General features: G+C 50.4%; 4 protein-coding genes and 1 non-coding gene across 5 annotated transcripts; 1 reads left to right on the top strand and 4 right to left on the bottom strand.

Moving 5' to 3' along the window:
* Positions 1–178: 178 nt before the first annotated feature.
* VC83_03983 (uncharacterized protein) lies at positions 179–1288 on the top strand (the record flags this gene model as incomplete). The annotated part of the gene is made up of 2 exons (XM_024467620.1): positions 179–195; positions 247–1288. 2 exons carry the CDS (start codon positions 179–181, stop codon positions 1286–1288), a joined length of 1059 nt encoding a protein of 352 aa, XP_024324913.1.
* Positions 1289–2242: 954 nt separating this feature from the next.
* Positions 2243–2315, bottom strand: VC83_03982 (the record flags this gene model as incomplete). The annotated part of the gene is made up of 1 exon: positions 2243–2315. It is a non-coding gene; the product is annotated as a tRNA-Ala (tRNA).
* A 1576-nt stretch (positions 2316–3891) lies between these two features.
* Positions 3892–6704, bottom strand: VC83_03981 (uncharacterized protein). The gene is made up of 3 exons (XM_024467619.1): positions 5821–6704; positions 4485–5768; positions 3892–4426 (listed from the first exon to the last, which is right to left on the bottom strand). The coding sequence occupies exons 1-3, from the start codon at positions 6438–6440 to the stop codon at positions 4369–4371; spliced, it is 1962 nt and encodes a 653-aa protein (XP_024324911.1). The 5' UTR covers positions 6441–6704; the 3' UTR covers positions 3892–4368.
* On the bottom strand, positions 6705–9899 carry VC83_03980 (uncharacterized protein). The gene has a single exon (XM_024467618.1). It carries the CDS (start codon positions 9573–9575, stop codon positions 7626–7628), a length of 1950 nt encoding a protein of 649 aa, XP_024324912.1. The 5' UTR covers positions 9576–9899; the 3' UTR covers positions 6705–7625.
* Positions 9900–11322, bottom strand: VC83_03979 (uncharacterized protein). The gene is made up of 2 exons (XM_024467617.1): positions 10919–11322; positions 9900–10683 (listed from the first exon to the last, which is right to left on the bottom strand). The coding sequence occupies exons 1-2, from the start codon at positions 11101–11103 to the stop codon at positions 10047–10049; spliced, it is 822 nt and encodes a 273-aa protein (XP_024324755.1). The 5' UTR covers positions 11104–11322; the 3' UTR covers positions 9900–10046.
* Between the last annotated feature and the right edge of the window lie 1262 nt (positions 11323–12584).

Below are 12584 nucleotides of genomic sequence, written 5' to 3'. Positions count from 1 at the left end.
CAGCCGCTAGTCCGCGTTGGGTTGACCGCTCAGCCTCACAGGGGCTGTTCTGCCGCCAGCCCGTCTGGCATCAACGAAATAGTACGCACATACGCCCACGGCCATGTTAACTTTTGGGAACACGGTTTCGCGCATGATATAGGTATTGAACTCGCTTTAGCAAAGTAATACCGCAAAGATGGTATCATGGGGGACGTAAGTATATCGCCATGCCACTCTATGAATAGCCCAGCTAACGTCGAGAAGCATCAAGTCGGTCCTTATGTTCTTTGGGCCTATGCTCCTACCCAAGGCCATCGGATACTACCGATCGTTCCGAGAAAACGCGAAGAAACCAGGACGGCCGATTCGACCGGTGCCTCCTGCCGTGTCTAGAGCGCTAGGAATTCTCTTCGTCATAGCCGTCATCCTACTCATCGCGACACTCCCGATGTTCTCGGAGGAGAACATCTTCTCAAAGACACAATCCCGCATACAGATACCCCTGGACGTACTGTTAACACGCCTCACAGCCATACGACCGAATGGCCTGACCGAACTGGACCTCCGGTTGCGCGAGAAACTCGTTTCTCTCGAGTCGAAACTCCTCTACCTCAAATTCGGCCCCGATGCTATAGGCAACTGCCTGTTTTGCAAGGCGGACGATCATAAAAGTTTTTACTACTATACCATGTCATCCGTGCTCACACCGCATGTCTTCAACCTCGCTGTGCTGGCAGCAGCTACCTCGGGGATGTTTGTTGGCGAGGAAGGCACAATGTGGAGGCGGTTTGCTACGATTTGCTCGGTCATTATCGCTGTGGTGGATATGTCATACCTCTCCAAGTACGACCACAAGTTGAACGCGAAGGCGACACGTTTGGAAGACCTGGATATGTTCTTCTGGAGGACCCACACATACCGCTACATTGCTCTCGCCGGCCTCGACGGCCTAATAGGCTGGCTGCTATACCTCTCCTCCACGAACCGCGCATTCGTCATCCCCGTCTCCCCAGCCGAGAGCCTCGAGGCTGCGACGAAAGTTTTGGATTCCGCGAGGTCCAAGATGAGTGCTGCGGCTGTGTTGTTGAACACGGTCAACAGGGACGAGGGCCTGCGCGGGAGGGCCAACGGGTACTGGGTGAATGAGACCAGGGTGATGAGCGAGATTATGGCGGATAGGGAAGTGGTGGACAGTGTGAATAACACGCTGCAGAGCCGAGTAAATATGGCGGCGATAACGTCGGATGCTGATTCTTATACGAAGAACATGATGGGGAGCTTCCAGTCGATGGAAGCAGCGGCTTAGCGTTTTTGCCGATATAGAGGCTTGTTTTGATAACCACTCTTTGAATGAATATATATATTTCTACACTACCCACATAAAATGCATAATGAATGGTGTTGGTTGATTGCACCGTGACCGTGGGTATATACTGTGTCTAAACTGTCCAAAAACAGTTTAGCGTAATTTTCACTAGCGCGGCGCACGGCAATATATTTCCCAATGTTTTCCATTTGACCTTTTCTCTTTCCCAAACATCGTTACAACCAGCACGCCTGCTCCAACTATGCTGCCAGCGTAGAAGCTGTGTCCCTTTTCATCCCACATGGTTGCAGTCGGCCATTGAGCTTTACATCAGCACTTCCAGCTTCTGTCTGCAAGACCACACTCTACTCAGTACCGTCTCGTGGCACCTGCATTTCCAACCATGGGAAGGGATACATCTTCTAGGCGGAAAGCACAGTTGAAGCAGCCGCGTTGTAACAATGCCCTCTCTTTTGTCCCTACATACATACATACCCATTTGCAGTCCAACATACCCATGAGTTGGCCCTCCCGAGATCCGTCTCGGGACCGAGGACTCACTATCCTTGGCTTTCAATGGCCTAATTACATTCCCGGATATGCTAGAGCGAATTTCTTCGCCTTTTATAATCCTGCCTCTTGTCCGGCGAAAGCCAAGATGGACGTGCTGCAGGTTCGCTTAGTGCGTATATCTCTTTGAGCTCTTCATAGATTTTGTTTTTTTTTGTTTTTGGAGGGCGATTTTTTTGTCCGTACAAATAAATAAAACTTTGCATGACTTCCTGTATCTGTCTTGTTTTCCCCTTGCGTGCAATGTCAACCAAGCCGTTGGATAGCAAATGACCGTCGTAACAAATGCATGGAGCCTATTGCTACGCAGCCGAAAGTCATCGGCATGGCTAAAAAAGTGCAAAAAAACAGAGCTCCTTCCGGAGGAGAAGCTCGTAAGATCATTGGAGAAACGGCGAATCGAACGCCGGACCTCATCTATGCGAAAGACGCGTTATACCACTAAACCATATCCCCTTTTGATTGGCGGAGACGTGGCTATTGCTGTAGTCATTATTGGGTACGGACTGTTGCCCCAAAGTGGAATGATGGGAGGCGGGAGGCTCTTGATATCAGTAATATACGCTCCTCTTTATTCGTATAGTATGTTCTAGGGCAGCATCATCCTATCAGCAGTGTCAGTCCCATCTCTCTCTTATGTTCAGTCTGTTGTAGTCTTTCTCTTGCCCCCACATACACGCATACGAAGCATAAAACTAAGGTTGGGATATATTCACATTTTATTCCCCCACTCCACTCAAGGGTTCTCTATCTCATCTCATCTATCTATTCTTTCTACATGTCATCAAGAATCCATCATCCTGTTTCCAAAGTCTCTATATCCTAGGGCATATCCAAAACTCCTTATATATAACGTTCGCAATGGCGTAATGAGCACTATGGCGTAATGAGCACCAAAACCCCCACCTTGCAACTTCAAACTCGTAAACCACAACAATGGCGAGACGCAAGAGCCTTCGGGTTCAAGAGAATGAAGCTCGTATGGCTGAAGCTATAATAGCTTACTAGAATCGACAATTTACAAGCTTAAAGGCTATTGCGGAACACTTTCAAGTTGATCGGATGACTTTGACGCGTCGCGTGTCAGGGGGCCATTCCCGAGTGCAAGCGCGACAAAACCAGCAACTTTTATCTGCAGTTGAAGAGAGTACCTTAGTTAAGTGGATTTGCCAATTCTCTTCGATGGGACGCCCTATTAGACACTAGGGAATAAGGAATTAGTGGAAGAAATCAGGATTCAAAGAGTGCAATGCGTTAACGATGCGTCATCTCAAATTATACGATACCCACCTGTTGGCAAAGAATGGATCTAAGGCTTTATTCAACATCATATAGAGCTTACTACAATTACTACTCGACAAATTAAGTCTGAGTGCAAAGGGTTGGACTTCAAATGTTCATGGATTACAATGGTTACAACAAGTTTTTAAGCCTAAAACTCATGAAATTGCAGATGGAAGACCACGACTTTTGATTGCAGATGGACATGACAGTCACATTTCTACAAATTTTATTGCTCATTGCATGCAACATAACATCGACCTTCTTATATTACCGCCTCATTGTTCTCACATTCTTCAACCTCTTGATGTTGTAGTGTTTAGGTCGTTGGAAACTGCACTTTTAAAAGAGACTGATCAACTTACACAAGTTGGAGTAAGGCGCATTCAAAAGGTAGAATGGATTGAGATGTACTACAAAGCAAGGCTATGAGCAATATCATAACATAACATTCAAAGCGCATGGTTAGGAGCGGGTATTTACCCATTTGACCCTTAAAAAGGCATATAATCATTTACCATCATTACACACTTGTTCTTCTATTACTTTAACAAATGCAACTACACCACCTCTATAAACACCAAACTATCGCTCTTTACTTGTTAGCTCCCTACTAAGCGATACAGAGTTGCGTAGCTCAAATGCAGCTCTTAATTTGATGTTATAGTCTCAAAATGTGCTTGACTCTCTTAAGACGCAAATATATCTCACGACTTACACGCACTGCTAAAACTCTAAGAACACAACACACACTGTTACTTAAGGAGCTACAAGATACCCAAAGTGTTCTATCTGCACGTAGAACCAACAAGCGGGGCAAGAGAGTAATGAGTACGCAAGAAATCCAGTTGGCAGTTTTACAGATTGAAAATAAGACCCGTACTAATAACAAGACAGCATTTGGAGGAAATTGTATTATAGTTGAAAATTGATTTGAAGTTGCAAGGTGGGGGTTTTGGTGCTCATTACGCCATAGTGCTCATTACGCCATTGCGAACGTTAGCCATAAATACGGCCGAATCCCAAAAACTCCTGCCGAGCTCGCCGGCTCGTTTGTTCAACCTGGCAAGTGTCCAATTGGCGAAATATGCAGGTACGAGGACCTCTAGCTGCTCAATTGCTTTGCTAATGCATTGTTTCGGGTTGTGAAACACTCTTTCGTACACCTCCAGTGCGCTGAAATGTCGTCGCTTTGTATCACCACTTCACCAACAGCTTCTATAATCCATTCACGCTTTGCAGCCATCAACAAATGTATTCTGCGGCCAATTATAGTTGGTTTTCTCCCTATTGCGTGTCAGTAACCTAGATCAAACAAATAAGAATAAAAAAGCTCAAAACTTACCACAACGTCAAGTTGGGATTGGCATACGGCTCCGGATGATTCTTGATATAATCCGTCGTTGGATATCCGACCGGATCGCACGTCACACTCTTCTCTTCCGGATCCTGATAGATACGGACATAATCGAAGCGCATAGTTGCCGGCATCAGTTTCGCCAAATCAGCCAGGAAGACCTGCGCAAACGAATTACTCATGCCGAAATTCATGATCATGGCCATCGGCTCCTCGGGAAATATGCGTTGTCCGATATTCCCGTTCGGGCGGAGCGCTCGCGGATCGATCTTCCATGTGTATTCGTCGCCGACGAACCAGACCATGTCACCCTTGGCGCCGGGCTTGTACTCAAAGCCGTAGGTCTGGTAGGCATTGCCGTCGTACCAATTGTTATTCAGGTACGTCACGGCGGAAAATGCTTCCTGGTAGGGACCACCGCGGTAAGTGTTCATCTCCGTCACTTGCTGGTCGTAGAGCTCGACAAAGTTGTAGTCAGGCTGGTACCAGATATCAAACGGGGCAAGTTGGAATGACTGCGAGGCAGTGCCTGTGTAGCTGCTGGTAACAGCGGGATCGAGAAAGTCCACGGAGGCTTCTATACAGTCGATCTCGGGGGCTGACCGTGACTTGCCGGGTGAGGGGTGGTCCTCGGCTGCACAGGTGCAGGCGGGAAGCCTCATGCCAGGGAGCAATGAGAGACCATCTGAAGAACTCTGGTTCTTGGTGATACCAACATCGCACTTGTCCTCGTAGCTGTAAGGCCACAGCCCGTCAGTTGTGGACAAGTATCCAGGCCTCCCGAGGTTTCCCATTGCCCAAAATCCGGGCCAGAAGCCTTCAACGTCGCCTCGCCCCGGTAACGATATGCTTGCTTCCAAACGGCCGCCCTTGAAACATAATTTATTCCATGACTGCACCATACCAGACCTGTAGTTGAGGAAGTGATTTTGAAAGGCGTCGAATCGTAGATTGAGCGTGCCATTATCCGTCGAAACTGCGTCTGGGTCGTACCACTCCAAGTCCTGTGTCGCTCCATACCAGATATCCACCGCTTGGAAATATGGATCATCACCGTCGTAGAATGTGCGGCCGGATTTCTTGAATTCGTCCGAGAACACCAGTTCCAGCTTCGTTCCATCCTTTGCAGTCTTCGTCTTCACCGTTTCGGGTGTGTCTGGGTCGATGAGGCCCGTCCTCATATTTTTCAATAGTGGTACTGAATCTGATAGACAATCCGGGTCCGCCTCGCATCCAATGTGGCCTGCATTCTTTTTGTTTAAGGCGACGGTTCTGCGAGCTGTTAGAATCAAAGTTATTCCACGGCTCGAGGAATTCAACATACAATACCGGCCATATAATAAATAGCGACAACATTCCCAAAACAAGAACCCCCAATCCTCCAAGATTAACCGCGCCTCTTTTCGTCCAGATATTCCCATCCCTGTGTTCCTTCTCATCCGGATCGGGATTATGCATCTCATCATCTTGCTCCACGTCTTCCGGAAACACCAATAACCCCGGCGTAGGCACACAATTATACTTCTCCGTCACCGTCTGTGTATTCACATTATCATCATCCGGCCCCCCTATCCTATCACCAAACGGCGAAGCAAAAGGTCCTCCATATCCCCCCCCATCCGAGCTCGTACTCGTCCGTCGCGACGACCGCGTCGAGTAAGGGTCCGTCGCATTCGAGACATCGCGATACGGGCGATAGCTCGTTGGTGCGCTGCGGGGTAATAACAGCTCCGAGCTGTCGGGGAACTGCCTCCCTCCGTAAATTGGCGATGTTGCCCCGCTGGAGCGCGGCGACGATGCAAATGGCTGCGGTAGGAGCTGTCGGGTCGTTATGGAGTCGGTACTGCTGTTGTTGTGTGGTTCTTGGGCGAGAATGTCTTCCTCGCTCCCCGAGTTGATGGTGACATGAGGAGGTCGCCGCCTGTCCGCCATCTGGATGAACATTGTGGCGGCTGGTGCGGCTGGGATAGATTGACGGTGTTCAAGAGCGTTGTTTGAGGTGCCAGTTGCGAGCGATGAAATGGTGGCGAACAGGAGGTGTAGATTCTAGAGTCGCCACGACGATTTGAGCCGTTTGCCTGCGGAATTGATATCCAAAAGAAAGTAGCAATGTGTAGATATCCAAAAGAAAGTCGTGAATGTAAGAGAGTGTTGTGTCTGCGGCATATGCAAAACAGACGTAATGCTGAGAGCAGCAGGGTTCAATGGGCTCCGTCTTCGTATCAAATTTCGAGTTCCTCCTCCTCTCCGCCACTACACTACCCACTACTGCTCTAGAACAAGTTTAGCGCAGAGTGGATTAATAGATGGCCTTTCTATTTATAAAGTCACGGGAACGTGTTGGGAATATTATTTATCTACAGAGTATTTCTGCCATTGCGCTCTCTGGTTTGCATATTGGATAGTTCCGTGGTGATAGAGTGAATGCTAGATGATGCCATGCAACGCCCATATGAGAATTTTCTATCTAGATTATCATCTTACGGACATGGGTGGTCATCTCGATCCCATATCGTTCGATTACATCGATTGAATAGTCGAAATAAGAATCCCCCCCCTTTACTCCTATTGCTTTCTAACTTGCTTCGGCATTCATCTAGAGACATTCTAACTGTATATACAATAACAACTACCCAATTCAGAAACCTCTTATCAAAATTCTTGCACTGCCCTGACAATCACGATCGGCGCAAACAGCCAAGACTGCGCCCGATCGACCTGTATACCAGACCAGGTATTGCTGAGAATCCGCTGAGAAATCTGAGACAAGGGACGCCCCGCCCAATGACATCATTTAGCGATCGAAACAGTAAAGCTCGAATCGCCTGAAACCGTCGGTTTTGGGGTTTTTTTTGAAACGATTCGGTTTTTGTCGTTTCATGAATTACGGGATCATGTGACGTACTTGGTATATATTCACGGTTTTGTGCCTTGAGAACGATGCAGTTGAGATGTTATTAATTTTATATAACCCCCCGTTGCGAGGCTAAAAACCAATAAGGTTAGCACAACGTGAAATACGTTATAGGTGAGCAAATATCAAGTAATTTTTCTGATGCGTCCATCTTCTTTCCTTCTTTCCTTCTGCCATTACACCTTGGCCGCTTTCTCTGCATCACTTTCCTTCTGTTAAACACCGTCCATCACTGTACCACTATCCGTCCTCTCGACAACCTTCGCCGTTTCCACCGTGCTCTCCCCCACCGGATAGCACGCCGAAGCCGCAAGGTTCGCCGTAGCCGCCGAAGCCGCAATGGCATCAGCAACATTATACCTCATATCGGTATCCTCCTCTCCCTCAGCCACCGGAAGGCTCTCCTCACTCTTCGTCACCACCACCCCTCTCCGCCCCCCCATCTTCCCACCAAAGTGCGTCCAGAACCCCCAAACCTTCCTCAACCCCCTCATCGTCCTGCGATCGCCCTTCTCCGCCTCACCACCCGCGCGCGACGTCCTTCGGCCAGATCCCAGCGGAGCGTCTGACCTTGGTTCCTCAATAACCGTCGTCTCCGCCGAATTGCCGACGCGGATAGATTGAATAGAAACAGGCTTCCTATACTTCTGCACCGGCTGCCCCTTCTTGAAGCCGAACAACGCGCGCATCGGCCCCGTAAACGAAACCCGCTTCGGCGGCATCTCATCAGGCGCGATGGGGAGACCCTTCTCCCAGATCTCCTTGATGGAAGGGTCGCACACCGGCTCCATCTGGCACGGGAAGTCCGGACCGCAGTAATGGTGCTCGCGCCCATCAATATAGGTACTCCCATTCCAACTCGGCGAATGCGGTTCATTTTCCACAGCCTTCCTCGCCCTCTCCGCCGCCTTAAGCCTCCTCGCAGCCTCAGTCGCCGCAGGATCCAGCGCCGGTTCCGCCGCTGCCAGCACCGCCGCCGCTTCTCTCGCAGCCACCTCCGCCCTCCGCGCCGCCGCTTTCCTAGCAGCCACCCTCTCAGCCCTCGCCTCCTCCGCCCACCTCGCCTCCGCCCACCTCGCCTCCGCCCTCGCCCTCGCAGCAGCGATCATCTCCGGCGGCGCCGCCCCAGAAGGCGTATACTCATTCGCCTCCTCCGGCTCCTCCTCCTCATACGGCTCCCCATCCTCCAGCTCCCCACCCCCCCCGCCGCCGCCACCGCCACCGCCGCACACCCACCCCCTCGCAATCCGCCTCCGCCTCTCCATCTCCCACCTCTCCTCCTTCTCCTGGTCAGTCTCCGCCACTCTCTCCCCCTCAGTTTCCCTCAGCATCTGCTCATGCCTCAGCCTCTCCTCCTCCGCCTCCCTCACCAGCTCACTCTCCATCCTGTCTATACTCCTCCTCATAAATACCGGCGCGGGGGTATTCCTCATCGCCTCCTCAATCTCATAAGGTACCCTCATATTTCCTTCACTATCCATCCACTCCCCCACCCCGGCCGAAGGGAGCATCCAGTCCCCGATAAGTCTGTTCCCATTCACCAGGTGCCCATCTTCTTCTCTGCGCGGGCCCTTCGGTTTACGCGGTGGCTCTGATCCCGTCGCGGTTTTGACATCCTCCTTCTCCCCCTCCCCCTCCTGCTTCCCTTGCGACCCCCACGGCTTCCCCATCAACCAATCAGCCCCCGAAACAGCCAACTTCCTATCCTCATGAATAGTACAAAGCGGCGTCCCCCCCACTCCCCCCAACGTCGCAGCCGGCGGCGGCGTCACCTCGTCACGGGACGTGGTTGTCGGCGCCGGCACGGGGGATGCGGGGGAGCGCGAGCCCTCGGTGGAGAGGGCAGCGTCGTCGAAGGGGGTGGAGAGCGTAGGGACCTGCGAAGAGGAGTGTTTGCGGCTTGGTGGGCGCGGGGTAGGTTCCCCGACCGAGAGCTGTTTGGTGGGTAGTTCCGTTGGGGGCTCCGCCGGGGGGGTGGTGAGGGAGAGGTTTAGGTCGTACTTCATTGTTGCGGTTGCGGTTGCGGTTGTGGTTGGGGCTGGGTGGTTTGTTCGGTGTGCAGTGTGTGATGGAGATTTGATTTGGAAGCTTTTGCGATGGGAGGAGGAAGGGGAAGGATGGGGGATGGGAGGAAGGGGGTTTTTAAGTGTGTTTGTTACATTCATGGCGTTTCTCTCGGTGTGGGCACTAGGTTAGTTGGATGTTGTTATGGTCAAATCGAGCCATGGCTACGCCGTGCTCGGCTGCTTCTTAGCAATATGTCGGGTGTTATTGAAATCATAGGGCCGTGGATTAATAGCTTAGCTTTTAGATAATCTGCCGACTATGAAGGGTTCATGATGCGATGGCATGACAACTTACACAATAGCGTGTGTGGGAGGGTGGGAACCGCGGACTATGGCTGCGGCTAGGCCCGCGATGGCTCCAATTATGACATTTTAGGGCGTAGCAAAGTCGACCTTGGTTGGGCAGTATATAAGTTATAAGCTAAGCTACCATAGTTATATAGTGGTTGGGATAATAGCTAGTGCGAGTCGTCAATATAAGCCATTCCAGGCCGCCGTCGCACGCATCATCGACTCATGACAATCTGACATGAACACTCAAACTCATCCGACAATCCCACTCCCCACCTCTCAAGCCAACTTCCCCAAATCCGCCGTCGCCACCGGGCCACCTCTCGCACGACTGACCGCCTCAGCACCACTCGCCTTCCACCCACTAAGTATGAGGTTAACAATATGATCGACCCCCTTCCCCCCCTTCACCTGAGCAAAAATCGTCGGACCACCCTCCCTCATCTTCCTCGCATCCCTCTCCATAACATCCAGATCCGCCCCAATAATCCCCGCCAAATCCGTCTTATTCACCACCAACAGATCGCTCTGCGTGATCCCCGGCCCCCCCTTCCGCGGGATCTTATCCCCGCCACTCACATCAATGACATAGACGATGAAATCCGCCAACTCCCTGCTGTAGTTCGCTGCCAGATTATCCCCGCCGGACTCAATCAGCAGGATGTCCGCGTGGAATTCCCGCTGTAGGTCCTCCAGCGCGGCGAGGTTGGCGCTGATGTCCTCGCGTACGGCGGCGTGCGGGCAGCCGCCTGTCTCGATGGCGCGGATGCGCGAGGCGGGGAGGGCTTTTTGGGAGGTGAGGAACTCGGCGTCTTCGCGGGTGAAGATGTCGTTGGTTACGGCGGCGAGGTTGTATTTCTCGCGGAGGGCGAGGCAGAGGGCCAACATGAGGGCGGTTTTGCCGGAGCCGACGGGGCTGGGGGGGGGTTAGCGGTTACGCATTGTTGGGGTTTGGATGGGAAGAGTGGGGATGATGGGGGTATGAGCTGAGGAGTTTTGGAGACTGGAGAGGCTGATGGGGTGAGTAGCATGGCTGACAACTCTCACACTATGAGAGCTGGGTTGGAAAGCTTCCTAGCCGTGCCACACAGTCCTTATCTCTTCCATGTGTCTCCCACCCCAAGCAACCAAAGGCTGATAGAGAAACATACCCTCCAATGCCCACAGTATAGGCTCTATCCTCCCAGTTTCTGCCCTCATTAATCGGCATCTCCCTTCCCATATAGCTTCCCGGCCCATCGAGAATCTCGTGCGTGTGTCCATGATCCAGAGCTGCCTGGACGGGATCGTGGGAGTGCCCGGCACCAGCGCCTTCGTGAGAGTGAGAGTGCGACATCGCGCTTATGCGTATGTTTGAAATAGGATCTGTTATTGAGTCGAAGATTGCAGCTCTTGCGGTGTAATTTGAGAATGATAGAGGCAAGCATTAACGTAAGTCGTGGCGTACTGGTGGTAGTTGTTAGGGCTGCTGTAACGTGACGTCATGGTTACGGGCTAGCGGGGCTAGACTGTGGTACTCTTATATGGGGCTGTCGAACTATGCTTCGCAATTTGCGACTACAGTAAAATCTCGATAACACGATGGATAGCATCCCGTAATTTCATATCGTGTTAACAAGATTATCGCGGTATCAAATACACGTGACTACGTTATCCAACTGTCCAAAGTGCCTTGAATGCCCTCATTTGCCTGCTTAACCTTGACAAGCCACTCAAGCCGTTCTAAAGTTCTTAAATACTCCGTACTTAATACGCCACTATTCCCAGCTGTCATACTGACATTCGTTGCACTCAGTTTGCTATCAAACTCAAGAGCAAACTTAGAAATCTCCTCCTCAAACCTACAAGTCACTATACATATTTTGGCTTGTCACACCAACAACAAGAGCAATACTACTCAACGATTGCTACAACCCCCTATGATTCATTACACGTCATTGCTCCTTAGTTACTGGGCCGATATGACCACATAGCATATCTCTACAACCCTCTATGATTCATTACATGACATCACTCCTTAGTTACTGGGCTAATACTACACATGACATATCTCTATCAACTAGAGGCCTAGGAACATGAACAATAGCTCCAAAAGCTTCTACAACCCTCTATGATTCATTACACGTCATCGCTCCTTAGTTACTGACAAGATTGGTTAAGTTATGACATAATCTGTCTATAGGGGTACTCTGACCTTGGACCTCCTTTCACTTCCTATAGGCTAGGAACCTAGGAGATGGTTCTATGGGATTTTCTTACGTCGACTACAGTTACCAAGCCTGGTAAGTCATGGAAAGCCTTGGAAAATGAGAGAACTACACTCCTTTGGCATAGATAGGATTGCCCTTTCCTTAAGAAAGGGCAAGCAGACAATACAGTAAATCGACCATCACATACTTCCACGTCTTTTCCAAGCTTCCAAGCATTCATCTTGTTACTCCTTGTTTCTGAAAAGTCAGTGAGGTGTTAACCTCTGACTTACCCCTGAGTTCCCAGACTCAACATTTGTTGCAACTTGTCTACCACTTCACTACATCACACACCTGATTGCTGCGTTGTGGAATAGTCTAAGCTACAACCCTTTGGCTCTGTTTTCTAAGACAGTGTGTTGTCTTAGTAAATTTATCCCTTCCTTGGGTGGCTAGATTCTCACATCTGGTGCACCCACCATTACAGATAAGCCAAGATATGTATGGTGACTTGTAGGTTTGAGGAGGAGATTCCTAAGTTTGCTCTTGAGTTTGATAGCAAACTGAGTGCAACAAATGTCAGTATGACAACGCAAGCATTAGCGCACTCAGTCACGCTGATGACAGC

This window comes from Pseudogymnoascus destructans, assembly GCF_001641265.1.
Source record: "Pseudogymnoascus destructans isolate 20631-21 unplaced genomic scaffold scaffold_8, whole genome shotgun sequence".
Taxonomy (NCBI): domain Eukaryota; kingdom Fungi; phylum Ascomycota; class Leotiomycetes; order Thelebolales; family Thelebolaceae; genus Pseudogymnoascus; species Pseudogymnoascus destructans.
Note: the sequence above shows the minus strand (reverse complement) of the source record. Positions and strands in the feature narration are given on the sequence as shown.

What these genes read in the sequence shown, in the direction of transcription:
- VC83_03981 (XM_024467619.1), bottom strand. Translation starts at nt 6,440, where the DNA reads ATGTTCATCCAGATGGCGGACAGGCGGCGACCTCCTCATGTCACCATC. An exon ending in TTTATTATATGGCCGGTATT is followed by an intron (nt 5,769 to 5,820) that starts GTATGTTGAATT and finishes AACAGCTCGCAG; the next exon opens with AACCGTCGCCTTAAACAAAA. An exon ending in AATCCCAACTTGACGTTGTG is followed by an intron (nt 4,427 to 4,484) that starts GTAAGTTTTGAG and finishes GACACGCAATAG; the next exon opens with GGAGAAAACCAACTATAATT.
- VC83_03980 (XM_024467618.1), bottom strand. Translation starts at nt 9,575, where the DNA reads ATGAATGTAACAAACACACTTAAAAACCCCCTTCCTCCCATCCCCCAT.
- VC83_03979 (XM_024467617.1), bottom strand. Translation starts at nt 11,103, where the DNA reads ATGTCGCACTCTCACTCTCACGAAGGCGCTGGTGCCGGGCACTCCCAC. An exon ending in TATACTGTGGGCATTGGAGG is followed by an intron (nt 10,684 to 10,918) that starts GTATGTTTCTCT and finishes ACCCCCCCCCAG; the next exon opens with CCCCGTCGGCTCCGGCAAAA.